We start from the raw sequence: 21,738 nt of genomic DNA on the forward strand, positions 1-21,738 counted from the left end.
TCCGAAATTTCTTATGTTCAGGTTGTTTGATAGATCGGTGGGAAGGACCGAATCAAGTGTTACTGACAAGTACGACATTGTTGAAAGTAGCAGAGAGAGATACCTGGGTCCATTCCACTCACTGCAGAAAGGTCAATTACCCAGAGGAGATACGAGGCGGAGTCAAGACAGATAACGTGGACCTCTCGATTGCGAGCCTGTTCCGGGAGAGTTAGAGATTGCAGTGGAACACCTGAGCTAGGGAAATTTGCAGACCACTATTCCAGCAATGGAGTGGTGGGCTGGGGTTGTGTTTGTGTTTCCTTCCAGAGTTCTCATCATACTCATTTGTTTCGGGATTTTCTGTTTCTGTGATGGAGGACAGATGACGGAGAGGGAGGTTGATGGTGATATCGATGGAGTAGGGTCAGGAGAAGGAGTGATAAAACCATTAGGGTGGTATCTGGCAAAACTTAGTACAGTAATTAAGAGATCTGTCATCCTAGAAACTTGGAGTCAGTGTGAAGGTCTATTGTCTGAGGAATACTGTATGTGTGCGACCTGTGGATCCCTAATTGATGAAAAGTGCATCCAACGATGCCAATCCAAGAGTAAACTGTATTTGGATGAGCATCCTTTAGAGGATTACCATTCCTTAGAGGGTAAGGTCTTAAACCAGACTGAGTGTTGGATTTGCACTCATGTGCCTCAGGGACAACATAATGTAGGTTTAGTACCATACCAGTTAAATGTCTCTGAGGTTCTTGGATTACATAAGGGGAAAACGCTGGACGGGAAGTTTGTTAAGTCCAAACCTCCAAATTTTAAGCTTCACCTGTTCCAAGTAGATAGAACTCTCTTATGTTTAAACTTCACCAATTCCAATAAACCAGGAAGCTGGGAGGTGACCGGGAACAATCAGACAATGACCTTCTCACTCAGAGCTGATAATGGACCACTAGATGATAAACTTGTACATAACATTACTTACAGTGGGAGATATTTCCAGTATAGGTATACTCGCAGTCCCATCACAGAAATGGTTGGCAGAGCACCAGTAGGGTACTGTGCAGATATTATACAACCAGAGACATGTATTAGCCAAATGGGAGAACCTGGGATAGGATCCTTTGTCAGAGAAATGTGTTTAATGGTAATGATGCATTCTATTCCATATGTACTCCCAGACGATGTGTATTATATATGTGGAAGGAAAGCGTACAAGTGGCTCACTCCGAGTTCTGAAGGTTTATGTTATCTGGGAAGGGTACTCCCAGAGGTTATGACCCTTACACATGGTGAACTGCTTGGTATTCATAAAAACACACCATCACCATATCTTCATACACAGTATGAACACAGAGACAAAAGAAACATGATACCTGGTGATGTACATACAGCCACACAGTTGATTAGCGAAACAACTGGCTTCCAAATTTTGGTAGCGTTAGATCCCACCAGGATCACTCTGGGTACTTTAAATTTTAGATACAGCCAAGATCTTGCTAAATTAATAGATAATATCACCGAGATGTATGATCACACTTTTAGGTACACAGGTAAGGAGTTACAGGCCTATAAGAAAGAACTTGTGCAACATAGACTAGTGTTAAATTATTTAACAGCTGTCACTGGTGGATACTGTGTGACTCTGGCCACCCAAATTGGTGTCAAGTGTTGCACTTACATCACAAATAATACTAGTGATCCCAAAGAGGTGATAAACAGGAAGATGGATGAGATTCTGCAGCTGAAATGGGAATTTCGAAGGAACCATAATGCCTCATTAACTGAGGTAGAGGAAAAGGTAGAAGAGTGGTTCACATGGTTGAACCCTGTGAAATGGTTCTCCAGTCTAGGAGAGTGGGTTCAAGAAATGGTTGCTAGTGCAGGTAAGCTCCTGATTCTCATATTGGTTGTCATCTTAGTAATTGGCTTATGTGTCAGATGTGTTCCTACTGTGTTGAAGTGTGGAAAATGTAATGCTAAGGTTAACCGGGAGAATGAAATTATGATGGTGGTTAGCAGAAATAGTATGAATACCAAGGTAAATGAAGAACTGCATTACAATCCTGAACTAGAATGCATCATCAGATGATGTATAGATTTAGCCATGCATGAAATGTAGTATTAAATGTTATTTTAAACATCTTAAATAATGTAAGTCCCTATCCCCTTCGAGACTTCCTTTATAGGTTAGGTGCATCCCCACATCTTTCCCATGATCTACCGAGATCCGCGGTGTGCGTAAAATGGTAGTTTTATGTCCCTCCCAGGGGCGCATTATTGATGGTTTAATGACCGAATTGTGCCATCCCATAATATAACATTAAATAATATTTTATAGTGTATGACTAAAATAGATTAAGACTAGAGTGTGATATCGCTTTGGTTGCTATCAAAGGGTGGACTGTCAAAGCCGGATGATTGGCTGAGACCAAATTGTAAATTAATGTCTGGCAAAGTCATTTTGTGTAGCCCCTGACGACGCCATCTTGCGTCATCAGCACGAAACCATTGTGTACGATGCTAGATTATTAGCGTCATGCATCTGCAATGCTACCGCATATTGTTGAAAGTCCTACTATAACCTATACGCACATTAAATAATACATACAAAACATACAAGGTGCACAACGCACAGTTGCGCTGTTCATCAAAGCACAGATAAGCACTAAACACATAGATGCACAATGCATACTAGCGAATTTACACAATATTCTCCCACTCACACATGCAAACACTTATAATAAGGTTCCCAAGCATTAAGCTTAATATTAGAGGTTTTATTAGCTAATACTTATGTTGTGAAATGTAAAGTATATGATGTTTAAGGTAAAGAGACTAGGAGACCAGTCATGTTTGGTACCATTCTAAATCACTGTTTATTTGCAGATCTCCGGTTCTATCGACAAGGAGATCGCATCATGCGTCTGCAAGTTATGAATCATAGGGAAATAGTGGTTAGAATGTATCTCTGTATGTAGTGTTTTTGGCTAGTTTAGACCAGTTCTTTGGTGGGAAAACCACACAAAGCAACATCTGAGGAACTGGGACATACCCCTAGTGATGCTGTATGAACTGCCCAATAACCTGCATCGTACCAGAATGTCCAGGATCAAGACCCAATGGAAATCTGTTAACTAGTCTCTTTGTTCTGTAAGGTATATATAGCCTGCTTACTGGTTATAGTATACAGCCATTCTTCTTGGATGACCACAGGCTTCTGGATAGACGAATGTATACTGGGACCAGTGCGCACGCGTATGTATCGGCTTGTACCTTTTGTATTTACTTGCTTTTTGCGCTAATTGTTTAGATCACAGCGTGTTATACTTTTCATTGAACAATATAACTTTTTGTGCTTTGGGACCACAATTGGATTGGAAAGCAATTATTTCTTAAAGCGACTTGTAGCGCTAAACAGCAACATTTTGGGTATATAGATTGAGGGGTATCAATAGCTTAATTGATGTCCATTGTAGCACTATCTTGGCAATCTCCATTTTCTTTCCCTATTGTATGTTTTTTTCCATTATTTTTCTCAGAACTTCATACCTGCATTCCCTTGCTTCATGATTACACTCTAATTTTGAGTTTCCCAAGCTCAGCCATTACAGTCCAGGTTTTAAGGATATCCATGATTGAGAACAGGTGACTTTAATTAGTACCTTAGTCAATTTTATTTAACCATCTGGACTCAAGCATGGATATTCGTAATAAGTGGACTGTAATGAGGGAGTTTGGGAAACTCTACTGTAATCTTTTCCCTCCCCTATGCACTTTAGCTAAGTATTCACTGCCCTCCTACATCATATCTGCCCCACACTATCTCTTCTGTACAGTGGGTCTGATTCAGAGCCGGACGCTATTTGCGCTTGCTCGTTCAGAAAAAGGGGCTGGATATTTAAAATGACCGTTCGCTCTTTGCGGTATGTTGACGCCTCTATGTCTGAACGAGCGAACAAAACATGCAGTCGTTATTTTGAAAAAACACCCCCTGGCCGCTCGCATCATACGTCATGTCCGCTATTTATGAGATTAATCGAGTACATCGAACGGCGTATGAACTGCTCGCTATTCTTGTGGTTGGTTTTTCCTACCGCAATCATGCGAGCAGTTCTGGCTAAAAGACACCCAACTGACGTGGTCGATGACGCTGCTTTGTTAATTATGCACACCCTTAAAACGCCCGTTTTGACCTTTTGGCACGCCTGCATTCTGATCTCCACTCCCCGTTTTCAAGCACCTTACCCTGTTACCACCCACATACACCTCCTCCTGTCACTCAAATTAGCAGGCATTCGCTATTTTGCGAGCACACGATTTTCGACCGCACTGACTGGTTCGCGCATGCGTATTACAACCCATGCGCATGCGCAGATGTGCGAATATCGCTCAGAGCGAGCGAACGGCCGCTTACGAGCGGCTCTAACTGAGCTCCAGTGCCCCTTCCCTCATGTGTCCAATCTTTGCCTCTCCTGCCCTCTTGTCTTCTATATGTATACCCTTACCTGTCACACCTTTGTTTTAAGTCTCAAAAGCCTCTTATCCTCCCCAAGCCTTGTTTTACAATAACCCCTTGCCAAATGTTGCACTGATTTAGAACATTTATTCCAGCCAGGGCGGTATCTATAATGGGTGCAGGGTGTGTGGCGCTTATGGGCCCCTGGGTGCAGGAGGGCCTACACCGCTCGCCCTGCAACAATTTTTCAATATTTACCTCTCCAAAGTCCCACATTGGCAGTAACAGCGCTGTACAAATCACTGTGAAAATGGCACAGCAGCCATTTTTCTGGCATTTTGCACACGCGTAGTAGGGAAATAGCCAGGTTAATAGCTGCTGTGTCATTTCTCCGGTGACCTACGCATGCGTGGTAGACTCTGGAACAGCACTAGATTCTACTAGTGCCTAGAGTCTACTGCTGCGTTCAGTGTGCTACCAGCCGCCGGGTAGAGAGGAGGGGGCCCTGGACAGAGAATGCACATGGGCCCCCTCCTCTTAAGACGCCCCTGGCTCCAGCACATTGCTACCCATAACATACAGTGGTCACCAAAGCAGGTAGATTCAGAATTCAAGAGCCTCACAATTACCCTGCATTTAACAAAAAAAATATATAACAATAATAATCTGTTCCCTTATGTCACCTGCCTCCCCTTCATCTACCCCCTCCCTAACTAATACCTGGGTCCATGTCTCCTGATTCCATCCCCCCAATTTTCTTTTGTAGTCTGTTTAGTTTAATCTATTTCATGTATAATGTTTCTATCTCCCCCTTACCACTTACAGACCTAACCTGCTTTTCTGATTAGATCAGTGGAGGTATGACTGGTCATTCTAATGCTTTAAAAAAAATGATTTGGCTAACATTTATATCTAATAACAACCACAGAACTGTGCTTGGCTAGCTCTTCATCAATGTCATCCCTCTTCCTGATACTTAACCTGTCTAAAGCAAGACATCTACCACATGTCTCCAGCTATCAGGACAGGACTTACCCAAGGTCTGTCTCCATCCTTCTTCTTGACCCTCCTCTGCAGTTCTTAAGCTGGCCACACATCTAAAGATTATCTGTCCAACCAGCCAACTAGTTGATTGGTTGGAATGAAAATCTGGTAACGTATGGGAGTAACTGATCAGCAATTTGCTCCTAAATGCCAAAAAACTGATAAAAATGGTTGTTCAGACAAGTTTGTTAATTGATTGATCTAAATAATTTGTTCAAACAACAGTTTTTGTCCATTTTCTGGCGTTTGGGAGCAAATTGCTGATTGTCATTTGCTTTCATACCTTACCAGATTTTCATTCCAACCAATCAACTAGTTGCCTGGTTGGAAGTAAGTTGGTCTAGTGTGTGGCCAGCTTTAGTGCTCTTTGCTTGCTCTGAAAACTTGTGTGTGCAGAGCAGAGTCTTGCTTAGCTCCACCCACTGTCTAATGCAGAGTCTGAAGAAAACACAGAGCACGGTCATGCATGCTAGTGTGTATGGATTAATCTCAGCCTGCTCCACTCTGCTGCAACAGCCCTGGCTCCAGACTCCTCCCCCGTGATGTCACCAGCACGAATCAGTGATGAAGAGTTGCAGACTGCCATCCTCTGCATGATTCAAAGGCCGGCAAGCTTGTGCTATACAGTAAAACACACACTCTCTAAAAGTTTGTCATCGGTGACAAGTGCTAGGCCACGCCCTCCCGTGGTAGAGGGCGTGGCTATGAAGCAGCGGGGCCCACCAAGGAATACCCCGAATCCCCGGCAGCCCAGTCCAAGCCTGGGTAGGCGGAGCAACCCAGACACGTGAAACCCTTCATAGGAACTGCATCTGGGTCAGGGGAGGAGTGCCAACCTCCCCTAAGCTGTGCTAACCAGCCGTGTATGCTGGCCTCGTGTCAGCAGAAGCGTCTGCTGCCGATCCCTGGTGTCAGACGATAAGGCCCCGGTGGTGTAGTGAGGACGCGGACAATCTCGGACCCTGACAGCAGCGGCTTCTGGTACATCTCTGACACCAGAAGCAAGGACTGCTGCACATGATTCCCCATAAGCGAGGACTCATCTTACCTGACATCTCCGTACATCTGATGCAGTCCAGGTCGCAGCATTGCGGCTAGTAAGCTTAGCCGCGACCCGCCGAAATCACCAGCCCAGTTACTGGTGTTGCAGTTCGGTGGAGGTAGATGGAGTCGCAGTATATGCATCTTAATTCAAACGCTTAGTACTGTCGACCCAAAAACAAACATAAAATAAAAGCTTAGGACTGCCAGAGCAGTCCCCTGTTACAAAGGTGCGTCTTGATCGAGCCGCAGCAAATGAACAACTGAAGTCCTATGGCTAGGGGAGGGGTATATATGGAGAAGAAGAGGAGAAGGAGAAGAAATAACCTATTCAGTCCCAACGTGACAGGGATAATCTCATCCTCAAGAAACATGCGACACATGACACCCTCAGATCAACCCTTTAACATAATTATAAATTTGGTAAAGCCATTTATTTATCCAACTGCCTGTTAGGAGAACAACATGGCCAGGGATTAGAACGAAGGGGTATATTTACAAAATGGAAAATTGGGTTGTGTAGCGCTCAGACCTATTGCTTAGTGTTATTGTTTCAAATGATTGGGTGATGTGTAAAGAAGAATGGACCCAAAATGTTGCAAGATAATAGTTTACTGGTCTCAATAGACAGCAGCAGTAAACAGAATATTGGTACTTGTACAGAGAAATGTAGCAATCATAGATGTGGGTTGGTTGGGTTGAACAAATATTGCAATGTGCACAATGACACAAGTTGGGCAATCTTAGATATGCAGGATGCAGCAAAAAAAAAAAAAAAGCAAAACAAATCAAGTCAATGTGGCAATTTCCAGTAACAATGTTAGTGCTGTAAGTGTTTGCTGTAAAGTCGAAGGTGGTAGTGGGTATTATCAATACCCGGTATGGTCTATTCCGGTATTCAGAGAGTCCAATACGTGGTTAAGCAGAGTCTAAGTTCCACCTAGTGTTGTGGACTTTTCAGAGCTAGGGGCGGCTCCCGCTTACCTGTATGGTCGTCCTGGTTATGCGTGGTTGGTGTTTGGATACTTGTGGATGTGTAGCAGAGAGACATGGGCACAGGTGGCCTGGTGTGGTTAATCGTGTGACGTCGATCTCGCACAATGGGGTCCTTCAGGAGATGCTTCCTCCAGCAGTTTCAATGTAGACTGACCGTGGTGTATCGATCTTTCTTGTCTGTTACATCCAGGTATGTTGCTGGCACGGTGTGATGAGACATGATTCCCCAATGCTGGGGTTTTGCAAGTTGATTCCTGCTGGGTGTTGGTATAGGTGGTGCTCTGTGTTGATATTGGCTCAGACCGGTGGGTAGCACGGCCCACTGTGGGTGCGGGTGTTCGCGCTAGCTGTGGTATAGTGTAGCGCTTGGTATGGAAGATGTGGATGCAACTCCAACGTGTTTCTGCCCAGCGCGGGCCTTCCTCAGGGAGTATGAGTGGTGTGGGCCAGCCAAGAAAGGGGGTTAAGAAGCCATCTTGGATCCGGTGTCAGCATTTGATTGGCTGTCAGTTTCAGGTATGTGATTAGTGATATTGTCACTCAGGGAGTGCTTCTCTGATTGGGTGGTGGTTGTGGCTAGGTAATGGTTGACTGTGGTGAGGCGATCAAGTGATCATGCAGATTGTAAACAGAAGTAAAAAAAAAAAAAGAAGCAGGGGTTAAGAAGCCATCTTGGATCCAGCCAAGAAGGGGTTAAGGAGCCATCTTGGATCCAGTGTCAACATGCAGATTGTAAACATATATATGGAACATATATCAAATGTATGCACAAATAGCTGTGCGGGGATATGGTTGATAAATGACTGGTTAGAAAGGAGATAGGATACAATGTTGTACAGCAATATTTGCATTGTACACGTTGATTAAAGGAGGTGGTTGTGTGGTGATAGGATAGGGTGGAGGGGTGTCTATGTAGTGTGATGTGTAGATACATTACAGATATTGGCGATGTTGGGTGTTGTGTTAGAGTAGTATGTACTTACATGGGTTAATCTACATATGGGTGGATGCGCTCGTAATAGGTACCAGTAGGTGGTGTGTTAAGGGGTACCAAGGGCCTGATTCAGACCCGCTCGCTAGTCTGCGTTCGCAAGTAGCCGGACGATTTTCGCAATTTGCGCATGCGTATAGACGTAATCACTGAGATCGGGAAGCAATCGCTCACTGTACATAGACGCCTCGCTATAATGAATGACAGGACGAGCAGTTTTGCGGGTGGTGACAGGGGGAGGACCATGGAAACGGGGGTGCGGTGGTGCGAACGCAGGCGTGCCTGAGCGTCAAAACGCAGTTTCAGGGGCATACATAATTAAGAAGCAGCATCATAGTACCTGTCACATGTCTGTATTACACACTGCAGCGTTCGCAGTGCTTGCGGTAGGGTATGGACAACCACAAGTGCTGCGTATGGGTCCGATGTTACTCAATGTTACCGATTGTTGCATACACTTCCTGGAGATGATGTGTGTTACGAAGGGAAAGTGGGTGTCTAAATACACACCGCGATAGCACGCTACGACATAGTTGGCGTTCTAATGTCTTGACGTGCGATCGCTGGATTTGCATACTTTGGCAGCTGACGGCTGCGTGCAAACGCATCTAGTGAGCGGGTCTGAATCAGGCCCCAAGTACCAACATGAACACATAAGTGCCAGAACATTCCTTCTGGCACTTATGTGTTCATGTTGGTACTTGGTTAATGTTTTAGGATACAAAACATCGGATGCATGTGTCCCTGGGTGATAATATTATTATTGGATGAACTTGCGGTAATAACCGTATATGATAGATCGGATCTCGTTATCTATATTAAGTCCTTTGGGTGCAATGTGTCCATAGTGTAAATTAATTTAAACTCTTCCATATTTATCAGCCTGATGTAGTGTCCTGTCCCCCCCCCCCCCCCACTCTCTCCAGTTGGCTTTGACTTGTTTTATGCCTTGTTTTGAAACAATACCCCAACCAAATTTTCTAGTATACCCAGTGGGGATGGGTTTCCCCACTCATGGCAGCAGCACTTAGTTACACAAGCTCACACTCTGGGACTGATTCAGACCAGCTTGCAAGCGCTGAGCGCTCGCAAGCGGGTCTATGTTGGCCCAGTGCGCATGCGCGAGACCCGGATAGCGACGGGCAAGCAGTCGCTCCGGGTCTCGCTACAAAGGGGGCGTGCTGTCGATGTTGAGTGACAGCACGCCCTCTTTGGTGGGCGGGCCGGGGGCGTGGCTGCCTAGACGGAGGCGTTCCCATGTGTTCTTAGATTTGTCCAGCTGGAAGACAATACACAAGGCCAGAGTGTATAATGGTGTGTATAAGTGTGCTACACAGAATAATGGTGCTTGTGGTGGTTAGTCAACATGTCGTACAACTTAACCAGGTGTCAGGTTTATTTATCCAGCTAGAACAACAGGTAGCATAGGGACACATGGATGAACAGGTATAATGTATGGAGCAGTTTGGAATGCAAGGGTTTTGCTGGGGGTGGAAGTGCGCCAGACAGTAAGATGACAAACACCCTGGTGGTGAGTGGCGCTACTACCCCCTATGCAAGGAGTAGTGGTATGTGGTACTTCCAGTGCCTATAGGGCTCTTATGATCAATTAACTGTGGGAGTCTTGGAGGACACGTCCATCTATGTAGAACGCCAGGGAGGAAATACACGCCAACAGGGTGCACATGCACAGTAGCGCTTGTCAAAGTTCAGGCCTCTCCGCTGGCTCAGGTTACCTGTCACAGCGATGGATGCAGGCAGCGCTGAGTGCTCCTCAGCTAACAGTAACATGGTACAGGTCCTGCTTTGCACCGATTCTGTGCTATTATGTAAAAACCCTACATAAAATATTAACATTCTCATATACTGGCACGGCTTTTCAATCCCACGGCTTTGCAATAAACAGCTGGTTTACGTGCTGTATTATTACCATTGTCTGATGCGACAGGAAGGTTGATTACACTCGGCTATAGTCCTACAGGCAGTGGCGGACTGGGCCGGGGGGCAGGGTGCCATCTGCCCCCCGGGCCGCTACAATTGTGCAGCACAAGGGCCGCTGCTGCACTGCCTGTTGGGCTGCCACGCAGGACTGGGGGAGAAGGGCTTTCCAGTCCAGCCATCGGACGAGTACGGCGCTACCCGCTCAGCAGTTCCTGCACTGCAGGGAGGCGCTCTCCCTGCGGCTGCTGCTGAGTCATATTTTGCTGCTGCCGGCTGCCGCTCTGTCTGACAGGCAACGGCAGCCTGCTGCAGAGAAGCAAGGCTGAGCCAGAGAGGCTCCTCACCCAGTCCCACCCCTTGCTGTTCACCCTCCTGGCCAGATCCACCCTCCTCTGTCTTCTCCTCCACGCTCCTCTGAGCGGCTCTTCACCACCGACACCATTGCACTTGTTTCCCCTTCCTACTCTCCTCTGCTCCCTGCTGCGCTGTTCCCGATATGCTGACTGTGCTGTGACAGGAATTAGGGGAAGCAGAGGACGAGGTGCCCATTGACAGTGCTGCAGCCTGGTAACATGCTCTCTGCCTATTATCTGCCTTCTGTACCCACTATCCCCCCTACTCCCGGCACACTGCGACCCTCTCACTCCCAGCCCAGGCTGCAGGGAGATGACAGGGTGATGCTGTTTCAGAGCAGCAAGGGTTAAGCTATCAGCTTCTGGGCGGGGCTTATGGTAGGCAGCTGACCAATGAGATGAGGGATATAGGGCAGGTGATCCCTGGGGGAGACTGATGATCATTTATGTGTTGGGCTGTTTCTGCCTTCGTGAATGTGTGCAGTGCACTGTGCACAGAGGATCCAGGGTCTGCTGTGGGTGCAGGTGGCAGGAGGCCTCCTCTCACTACCTCAGTGCCAGCTGTAGATGTTTGAGGCAGCAGGGGAGTTTGGACATGGCAGCTCAGAGGTAAAGGGGACAGGACTGAGGTCCTTGGGAGAGGGGGGGTGGAGGGGGGTACCTGCAGGGTGAAGACCAACTTTCCTACACTCCCCAGGCACAATGCAGGTGATCACCCGAATAAGCTATATGTTGCAGAACTAAAATCCCCAGCAGGAGACTTGCATGGCATGCTGGGACTTCTAGTTCCACAGCAGGAGATTCAGGGGTTGCATATAATTAATGAGTATGTACAGAAACATAAGAGCATGGGGTATACGTATTACATATGTGTGCAATAAATAGGATACTTCATGTAACAAGCTCCATATACCCAACCTCTGCCCTGCAGATGCCTGGGGATGTAGTGAGGAAGCCGGCGGTCAAAATGCCCACCACCGGTTTCCCGACAGTGAAATCCCGGCATGGGACTAATGATAGGCTAAATACCGACGTCTATCATCAACCTCATGCCGAAATCCCGACGCCCGGCATACCGAACGTTTGTAAGCCGGGCGTCGGGAGCACTTAGCTGCAGGGGAAGGGAGGAGGGAGGATAGGGTTAGGCACCCCTAAGGGAGGGGAGAGTTAGGGGTGTTACCTGAGTCGGGATCTTCAACTGCCGGCCTTTCAGCGTCTGTAATTCTTCCGCCGGGGTTAGGTCCGGCAGTGATTCATACAGATTCCCATGCCTGTGTATAAGGGATGACTATACAGTACACTTCTAATGCAGACTCTTTTATTGCAAAAAAGTTTTGACCCAAAACAAATGTGGCTTTATAGCAGTAATTCTGCTGCAGAAAATGTCTCATGTCCTACACACATCTATCTGCATACAGTATTGCAGCTGGCATGTAAGCATTTTTTGATGTGTACACAGGACAGGACATGTGTGCAGTATAGTGGTCCCATGACTGACAATTTCACCTTATTAAATTCTAAAACCCTGGATACAAACTGTTATGTACATCAGATTTACATGTCTGATAAAGAGCAACATGTGTACGTGAGTGTGTGTGTATGTATCATGTCCGGCACAATATGGTAAGCCGGCCCTGTGCCGCTGCCACCGTGTAAGGGGCACCACTAATGTGGGGATTGTGTATAAAGGGCACTACTGTGTGCTGTAACATGAAGAAACGAAACTACTGTATGGTGTAATGTGAATCGGGCACTGTGCAGTGTAATATGTAGAAGATTTTTTTTAAGCGAGCGCTGTCCATTAATAAAGAATGGGAAGGAGGGCGCAAATTTATGGTTTGCATGGGGGCGTCTAACACCCTAGCACCTGCCCTGACTGGACTGTAGTATGATCCTTCTTTATCCTCCTCGCAGACACCGGCGCCGCTGCGGAGGAGCTACTGTGGTTTCGCGAAATGATGACATCATCATCATCATCTCGAGAGTCTCTCTCTTGGACTGTGAGGAGAGAGTGGAAGCAGCACTGGAATCTACCTGGGTGCATTGAGACTAATGGTGGCCTCCCCGTGTATGTGTGACCAGGGCCTTGGTAAGGTAAGCTGCAGCTCTCCCCACAGTGCGTCACCTTCACCAGTCTGCCACAGAAGAGATGATCTAGAAGTAGATAAGTTCGGCACTCCATGGTTCTGATGAAAATGCTTTGAAGTAGCATTGAAACGTTAACCCTGTCAGCTGTGTCTGTGTATTTCTTTCTGCTGTGTATTTCTTTCTGCTGTGTATTTCTTTCTGCTGGAGTGCCGCACTTATTGATATATATATATATATATATATATATATATATATATATATATATACGGGTGGCACTATCTGAATAGTCCAGAACAACACAGGTCACTCCAGGGCTTGCAAAAAAAAATTTCCTTTATGTATAATCAGTGTTTCGGGACTGCGCAGTCCCTTTGTCAAGATTCTGGGCTGTGACGTCATCCGGAGTGCGACCTCGGAAGAGCGTGGACGCCACTCTTACCTCCGGAGGAAGCTTTGATCACTGGATTGGGATATAAGGTAAGCTCATTTAGTATTGAATTTTATACTGTTTGAATCTTGACAAAGGGACTCTGCACAGTCCCGAAACGTTGATTATATATAAAGGAAGTTTTTTTGCAAGCCCTGGAGTGACCTGTGTGGTTCTGGACTATTCATTTAGAGCCACCCGATTTTGATCTGCATTAATTCAACAGGAGCACCCGGGCAGCTGTCCATTTTCACATAGGAGTGCCGGACCATTGGACGCATATATCTATATATATATATATATATATATATAGGCATATATATATAATAAACAGTTGTCGATCCTCGGACAAAGGTATCCACTTGAGTCTCATATATATATATTTATTTATTTATATATATAGTGCTAGATATATATATTATATATATATATATATATATATTAGGGGTGAGCGGGTTCGGATTTCTGAAATCCGAACCCCCCCGAGCACCCCCGATCCGAGTCCGATCCAAGTCAGGCTCGACTTTTCCCGCCTGACTCGGATCTGAAATCAAGGCAAAACGTCATCATCCCGCCTTCCGAGTCTCGCGGGTTTTGGATCCTATATAAGGTACCCGCGTCGGCGCCATTTTCTCACTCGGCTGTGGACAGTGAAGAGGGAGGGTGGGAGTTAGGGCTGGCTGGGCTGTGTAGTGTAGTGTAGTGTAGTGTAGTGTAGTGTAGTGCTGCTGTTGTCCACTACTTCAAAGTCCATAGGGGCTGGCTGTGTTGTGCTGTGCTGCTGTTGTTAATAGGGGCTGTGAAACCCCCAAAGTACACTCCATTCCAAACCAAAAAAATATATATTTTCTGTGTTTGTGAATTGTGTGCGCAGTAGCCGCACGTGCATCAACAAAGTAGTGCCAAGCGTGCGCCTGTGTCATAAGTAAAGGGCCGGCTGGCTTGACCGTTAAAGGGTGCTGTAACCCCCAAAGTACACTCCAGTCCAAACCAAAAAAATATATATTTTCTGTGCTTGTGAATTGTGTGCGCAGTAGCCGCACGTGCATCAACAAAGTAGTGCCAAGCGTGCGCCTGTGTCATAAGTAAAGGGCCGGCTGGCTTGACCGTTAAAGGGTGCTGTAACCCCCAAAGTACACTCCAGTCCAAACCAAAAAAAGATATATTTTCTGTGTTTGTGAATTGTGTGCGCAGTAGCCGCACGTGCATCAACAAAGTAGTGCCAAGCGTGCGCCTGTGTCATAAGTAAAGGGCCGGCTGGCTTGACCGTTAAAGGGTGCTGTAACCCCCAAAGTACACTCCAGTCCAAACCAAAAAAATATATATTTTCTGTGTTTGTGAAATGTGAGTGCAGTAGCCGCACGTGCATCAACAAAGTAGTGCCAAGCGTGCGCCTGTGTCATAAGTAAAGGGCCGGCTGGCTTGACCGTTAAAGGGTGCTGTAACCCCCAAAGTACACTCCAGTCCAAACCAAAAAAATATATATTTTCTGTGTTTGTGAATTGTGTGCGCAGTAGCCGCACGTGCATCAACAAAGTAGTGCCAAGCGTGCGCCTGTGTCATAAGTAAAGGGCCGGCTGGCTTGACTGTTAAAGGGTGCTGTAACCCCCAAAGTACACTCCAAACCAAAAAAATATATATTTTCTGTGTTTGTGAATTGTGTGCGCAGTAGCCGCACGTGCATCAACAAAGTAGTGCCAAGCGTGCGCCTGTGTCATAAGTAAAGGGCCGGCTGGCTTGACCGTTAAAGGGTGCTGTAACCCCCAAAGTACACTCCAGTCCAAACCAAAAAAATATATATTTTCTGTGTTTGTGACTTGTGTGCACTGTGGCTGCACGTGCATCAACAAAGGAGCAGCGCGAAGCGTGCGCCTGTGTCCCATAAGTAAAGAGCCGGCTGGCTCATTTCTTAAAGGGTGGTGTAACCCACAAAGTACACTCCAGTCCAAACCAAAAAAATATATATTTTCTGTGTTTGTGAAATGTGAGTGCAGTAGCCGCACGTGCATCAACAAAGTAGTGCCAAGCGTGCGCCTGTGTCATAAGTAAAGGGCCGGCTGGCTTGACCGTTAAAGGGTGCTGTAACCCCCAAAGTACACTCCAGTCCAAACCAAAAAAAAATATATTTTCTGTGTTTGTGAATTGTGTGCGCAGTAGCCGCACGTGCATCAACAAAGTAGTGCCCAGCGTGCGCCTGTGTCATAAGTAAAGGGCCGGCTGGCTTGACTGTTAAAGGGTGCTGTAACCCCCAAAGTACACTCCAAACCAAAAAAATATATATTTTCTGTGTTTGTGAATTGTGTGCGCAGTAGCCGCACGTGCATCAACAAAGTAGTGCCAAGCGTGCGCCTGTGTCATAAGTAAAGGGCCGGCTGGCTTGACCGTTAAAGGGTGCTGTAACCCCCAAAGTACACTCCAGTCCAAACCAAAAAAATATATATTTTCTGTGCTTGTGAATTGTGTGCGCAGTAGCCGCACGTGCATCAACAAAGTAGTGCCAAGCGTGCGCCTGTGTCATAAGTAAAGGGCCGGCTGGCTTGACCGTTAAAGGGTGCTGTAACCCCCAAAGTACACTCCAGTCCAAACCAAAAAAAGATATATTTTCTGTGTTTGTGAATTGTGTGCGCAGTAGCCGCACGTGCATCAACAAAGTAGTGCCAAGCGTGCGCCTGTGTCATAAGTAAAGGGCCGGCTGGCTTGACCGTTAAAGGGTGCTGTAACCCCCAAAGTACACTCCAGTCCAAACCAAAAAAATATATATTTTCTGTGTTTGTGAAATGTGAGTGCAGTAGCCGCACGTGCATCAACAAAGTAGTGCCAAGCGTGCGCCTGTGTCATAAGTAAAGGGCCGGCTGGCTTGACCGTTAAAGGGTGCTGTAACCCCCAAAGTACACTCCAGTCCAAACCAAAAAAATATATATTTTCTGTGTTTGTGAATTGTGTGCGCAGTAGCCGCACGTGCATCAACAAAGTAGTGCCAAGCGTGCGCCTGTGTCATAAGTAAAGGGCCGGCTGGCTTGACTGTTAAAGGGTGCTGTAACCCCCAAAGTACACTCCAAACCAAAAAAATATATATTTTCTGTGTTTGTGAATTGTGTGCGCAGTAGCCGCACGTGCATCAACAAAGTAGTGCCAAGCGTGCGCCTGTGTCATAAGTAAAGGGCCGGCTGGCTTGACCGTTAAAGGGTGCTGTAACCCCCAAAGTACACTCCAGTCCAAACCAAAAAAATATATATTTTCTGTGTTTGTGACTTGTGTGCACTGTGGCTGCACGTGCATCAACAAAGGAGCAGCGCGAAGCGTGCGCCTGTGTCCCATAAGTAAAGAGCCGGCTGGCTCATTTCTTAAAGGGTGGTGTAACCCACAAAGTACACTCCAGTCCAAACCAAAAAAATATATATTTTCTGTGTTTGTGAAATGTGAGTGCAGTAGCCGCACGTGCATCAACAAAGTAGTGCCAAGCGTGCGCCTGTGTCATAAGTAAAGGGCCGGCTGGCTTGACCGTTAAAGGGTGCTGTAACCCCCAAAGTACACTCCAGTCCAAACCAAAAAAAAATATATTTTCTGTGTTTGTGAATTGTGTGCGCAGTAGCCGCACGTGCATCAACAAAGTAGTGCCCAGCGTGCGCCTGTGTCATAAGTAAAGGGCCGGCTGGCTTGACTGTTAAAGGGTGCTGTAACCCCCAAAGTACACTCCAAACCAAAAAAATATATATTTTCTGTGTTTGTGAATTGTGTGCGCAGTAGCCGCACGTGCATCAACAAAGTAGTGCCAAGCGTGCGCCTGTGTCATAAGTAAAGGGCCGGCTGGCTTGACCGTTAAAGGGTGCTGTAACCCCCAAAGTACACTCCAGTCCAAACCAAAAAAATATATATTTTCTGTGTTTGTGACTTGTGTGCACTGTGGCTGCACGTGCATCAACAAAGGAGCAGCGCGAAGCGTGCGCCTGTGTCCCATAAGTAAAGAGCCGGCTGGCTCATTTCTTAAAGGGTGGTGTAACCCACAAAGTGCACTACTCTCCAGCAAAAATAAAAAAATATTTTCTGTGTTTGTGTGCGCTTTAGCCGCACGTATATATCAATATAACATAAATGGAGGACCAAACTTTCTCCGATAAAAATAAAATAGGGAAAGATCAAGAACCACTTCCTCCTAGTGCTGTTGCTGTTGCTGGGAGTTGTTCATCATCCCAGAGAGGAAGTAGGAACATCATTACTTTTACTAAACAATTGACCCTCCAACAGTCCCTAGCGATGAGGATGAAGTACGACAGCAGTCATCCTGAAGCAAAACGTATAACTGAGGCCTTGAGTGCTATGTTGGTGTTAGACGTGCGTCCGGTATCCGCCATTAGTGCAGTGGGATTTAGACAATTGATGGAGGTAGTGTGTCCCCGGTTCCAAATCCCGTCTAGATTCCACCTGCATCCTCAAAGCAGCAGCGACAAGCGTGCGTCTGTCTGTTAAAGGGTGGTGACACCCTCAAAGTGTGCTACACAAACAATAAAAATATTGTTCTTTTTTTTTCGGTCTTTGTGAAATGTGTGGGCTGTAGCCGCACCTGCATCCTTAAAGCAGCAGCGACAAGCGTGCGTCTGTCTGTTAAAGGGTGGTGACACCCTCAAAGTGTGCTACACAAACAATAAAAATATTGTTCTTTTTTTTTCTGTCTTTGTGAATTGTGTGGGCTGTAGCCGCACTTGCATCCTCAAAGCAGCAGCGACAAGTGTGCGTCTGTCTGTTAAAGGGTGGTGACACCCTCAAAGTGTGCTACACAAACAATAAAAATATTGTTCTTTTTTTTCGGTCTTTGTGAAATGTGTGGGCTGTAGCCACACCTGCATCCTTAAAGCAGCAGCGACAAGCGTGCGTCTGTCTGTTAAAGGGTGGTGACACCCTCAAAGTGTGCTACACAAACAATAAAAATATTGTTCTTTTTTTTTTCTGTCTTTGTGAAATGTGTGGGCTGTAGCCGCACCTGCATCCTTAAAGCAGCAGCAACAAGCGTGCGTCTGTCTGTTAAAGGGTGGTGACACCCTCAAAGTGTGCTACACAAACAATAAAAATATTGTTCTTTTTTTTTCTGTCTTTGTGAAATGTGTGGGCTGTAGCCGCACTTGCATCCTTAAAGCAGCAGCGACAAGCGTGCGTCTGTCTGTTAAAGGGTGGTGACACCCTCAAAGTGTGCTACACAAACAATAAAAATATTCTTCTTCTTTTTTCTGTCTTTGTGAATTGTGCGGGCTGTAGCCGCACTTGCATCCTCAAAGCAGCAGCGACAAGCGTGCGTCTGTCTGTTAAAGGATTACATCGGTGACAGCATCCAAGTAGGCATGTCAGACAGTCCGTACCTGTACTGGCAGGAAAAAGAAGCAATTTGGAGGTCCCTGTACAAACTGGCTCTATTTTACCTGAGTTGCCCCCCCTCCAGTGTGTACTCCGAAAGAGTGTTTAGTGCAGCCGGGAACCTTGTCAGCGAAAGGCGTAGGAGGTTGCTTCCACAAAATGTGGAGAAGATGATGTTCATAAAAATGAATTATCAACTCTTCCAGGGAGACCAGCCTCCAGAACGTACAGAGGGACCTGTGGTTGTGGATTCCAGCGGGGAAGAATTAATACTCTGTGAGGATGAGGATGTACACAACACTGAAGAGGGTGAGGAATCGGAGGATGAGGACGACATCTTGCCTCCGTAGAGCCAGTTTGTGCAGGGACAGATTAATTGCCAGCTTGTTTTGTGGGGGCCCAAACGAACCAATCATTTCAGCCACAGTTGTGTGGCAGACCCTGGCGCTGAAATGATTGGTTTGTTAAAGTGTGCATGTCCTGTTTATACAACATAAGGGTGGGTGGGAGGGCCCAAGGACAATTCCATCTTGCACCTCTTTTTTTTCTTTGCATTATGTACAGTTTGGGGCATAGTTTTTCAAACTGCCATCCTGTCTGCCACTGCAGTTTCACGCCTAGATGGGTCACGTGTTTGTGCCGCCCACTCGTGTCGCTTAGCATAGTCATCCAGCTACCTCGGTGCAACCTTTTGGACATAAAAACACTATTGTGAGGTGTGAGGTGTTCAGAATAGACTGGAAATGAGTGGAAATTAATGTTATTGAGGTTAATAATAGCATAGGAGCAGAAAAACCTACAAATTCTGTGATTTTAGCCGTTTTTATGCTTTTTTTCAAAAAAATACAGATCCAAAACACAAAACCCAGAACCCAAAACACGGAAGGGTGGTTTTGGCAAAACCAATCCAGATCCAAAACACGAAGAAAGATCCAGATCCAAAACCAAAACACGAAAAGTGGCCGGTGCACACCCCTAATATATATATATATATATATATATATATATACACTGTATATATACATACAGTGCTGGGGCCACTTGCTTGCGTTTGCCCCCCAGGCTGAAAGTTGCCAGCCAGCCCCTGCCTACAGGTAAGGGAGCTAACAGCGAGGCTATTGTGGTCAAAGGCTTCAATATAAAAACTCACAGATAATGAGGGACAAAAAAAACTTAAATAAAATGTATTAGTAGCTGTTGCACGCCTCTGACAATTGCAACCATAGACTGTATGACACCAAAGATAATCGCTAATAAAAACGGAAGAAAAAAAAGAAGAGAAAAACATACAAACAGAATTTAGTGTGAAAATGTAGCCATGTATCCTACATTCTCTCATTCATGTCCATGAATCAATCACTGTACATATTTCACCTGCGTCCCGCGCAGGGAATATACTCTGCATCTGGACACATCAGAGACGGACTTTGGCAATTTATAAATCGAATAATAAAAAGTGTTTTACAGTAGTTAATTATTTCCTTCTACAGTCACAGATAGTCCTTTGGCAGTGAAAGGGTTAACCCTTTCAGTGAGTAAAACCAAATCAGTTAAGATTTTCCAATGCCGACCAGCAGGGATATCAGAAAGGCCACATTTCCAGAAACGAAGATCAGAAGAGCCACAGTCTCAAATTCTATCTGAAATATACAATTATGTAAATTTAGTTTTTGTATTTAATTGTAACATTTTCACATGAGATTAATTGAAGTAAAAGTTGTCTGCTTTCCACCCCATATGTAGAACACTTTTATGCTGTTGCATTACTACAGTGTGCTATCTGTGTGTACACAAAGTAAGATTGCATACCCATAAGCCTCTCACATTGATGCCCCATGTGTGCCCTGCTTGGAATGTCAAGAGCACAATGCAGTTCGCCATGTTAGTTTCGCAGAAAACCCCTACATATGTTTTGGTTGATTGATTAACTTAAAACTGTTCACAATAATATTAGTGTTTTATTCAGTAAGAAGACAGATATTCATTAATATTTGATTATTTTAACATAAATACTTGAAAAAGCAATGCCATAAATAACGATTGGTGCCATGCAGAGGAAAGCAAAGGCACGGTTATTGCGCTATAGAAACAAATAAGGATGGACCTGATTGATAACCAAGGCATGTGACATACTATGGCTGCCACTTGAATTATGTGCACAGAACTAAGAGTCTGATTCAGAATTATACTCAAAACCAATGGTTTATGTACAACTCCAATGGTGGGTGGACTATGCATGTGCTGTGATACAGCTGCGGTTTCGGTGGCCGTGTCGGGGAAGCCGCTGCCTGAATGACAGGCTGTGACTGTTTGGTGGTGGGGAGGCTATCTGTTTCACAAAATGTGGGCGTGTTTGCTTCAGCTCTATCATTGGTGCATCTGTCTCAAATCAGAATAATACGCACAACTCATCATGGCCTGCAATTCTGTAGACATGGACTCAATATGCCCTTAATAAACTTAACTTATGTATGAATACCCCTCTGCCACCCAGTTAAGCCCTTACAGTCATACTGCAAGTGGAGATCCTTCTGAGATGCATAAAACTTGATTCTGGTGCATGCATAAATTATAAGATGCATATGGATACACACTATAGAATAATCAGACCGAAGATTTTGCAAAACTCATGGATGGATAGTGGATGCAAACCCGTACTTCGGGATGGGTAATACCGAGTACTGAGGCGCAGAGTCTAACATGTTGGCGGTATTCACCAGGGGTCCCCACAAGGAGGTTTGGACTCAGCTCTGTCCAATGAGCAGGTCGCAGCCTTCAGACTTGGTTCCCTAGTACAGGTGCTGGTGTACTCTGGATATAGTGGTGTACAATGAAGGCATACAAATGTAGTCGACAAGCCGGGTTAGAACCAAATGGACAAGATGGTACCAGGGATCAGACCATGTCAGGGTCAGGAATGAAGCCAAGGTCAGAACCGGAATAACAAGTGCAGTACCAGGGAGGAGAGGGACCACGAGTAAGCTAAGGGTCAGTAACAAGCAGTAGGGTTCATTTAGATATAGGAACGTTGGAGTAAGGTTTGGGAGCTTAAACTCTGGCACAGGTA

The 21,738-nt window shown here is 45.7% G+C and overlaps 1 protein-coding gene across 5 annotated transcripts in view; it reads right to left on the reverse strand.

Annotated features, from left to right (window-relative positions):
- Positions 1-19,546: 19,546 nt before the first annotated feature.
- LOC148540744 (ferric reductase 1-like) overlaps positions 19,547-21,738 on the reverse strand; it is a 53,299-nt gene continuing 51,107 nt past the window's right edge. For all 5 annotated transcript variants that reach the window (XM_088481988.1, XM_088481991.1, XM_088481990.1 and 2 more), the window contains one exon: positions 19,547-20,311. In XM_088481988.1, coding sequence (XP_088338114.1) covers positions 20,222-20,311 — 90 coding nt within the window. In that variant the 3' untranslated portion in view covers positions 19,547-20,221. The remainder of the gene's footprint in view (positions 20,312-21,738) is intronic.

This window comes from Taudactylus pleione, unplaced genomic scaffold (genome assembly GCF_031769625.1).
Source record: "Taudactylus pleione unplaced genomic scaffold, aTauple2 ptg000017l, whole genome shotgun sequence".
NCBI classification, from domain to species: Eukaryota; Metazoa; Chordata; class Amphibia; order Anura; family Myobatrachidae; genus Taudactylus; species Taudactylus pleione.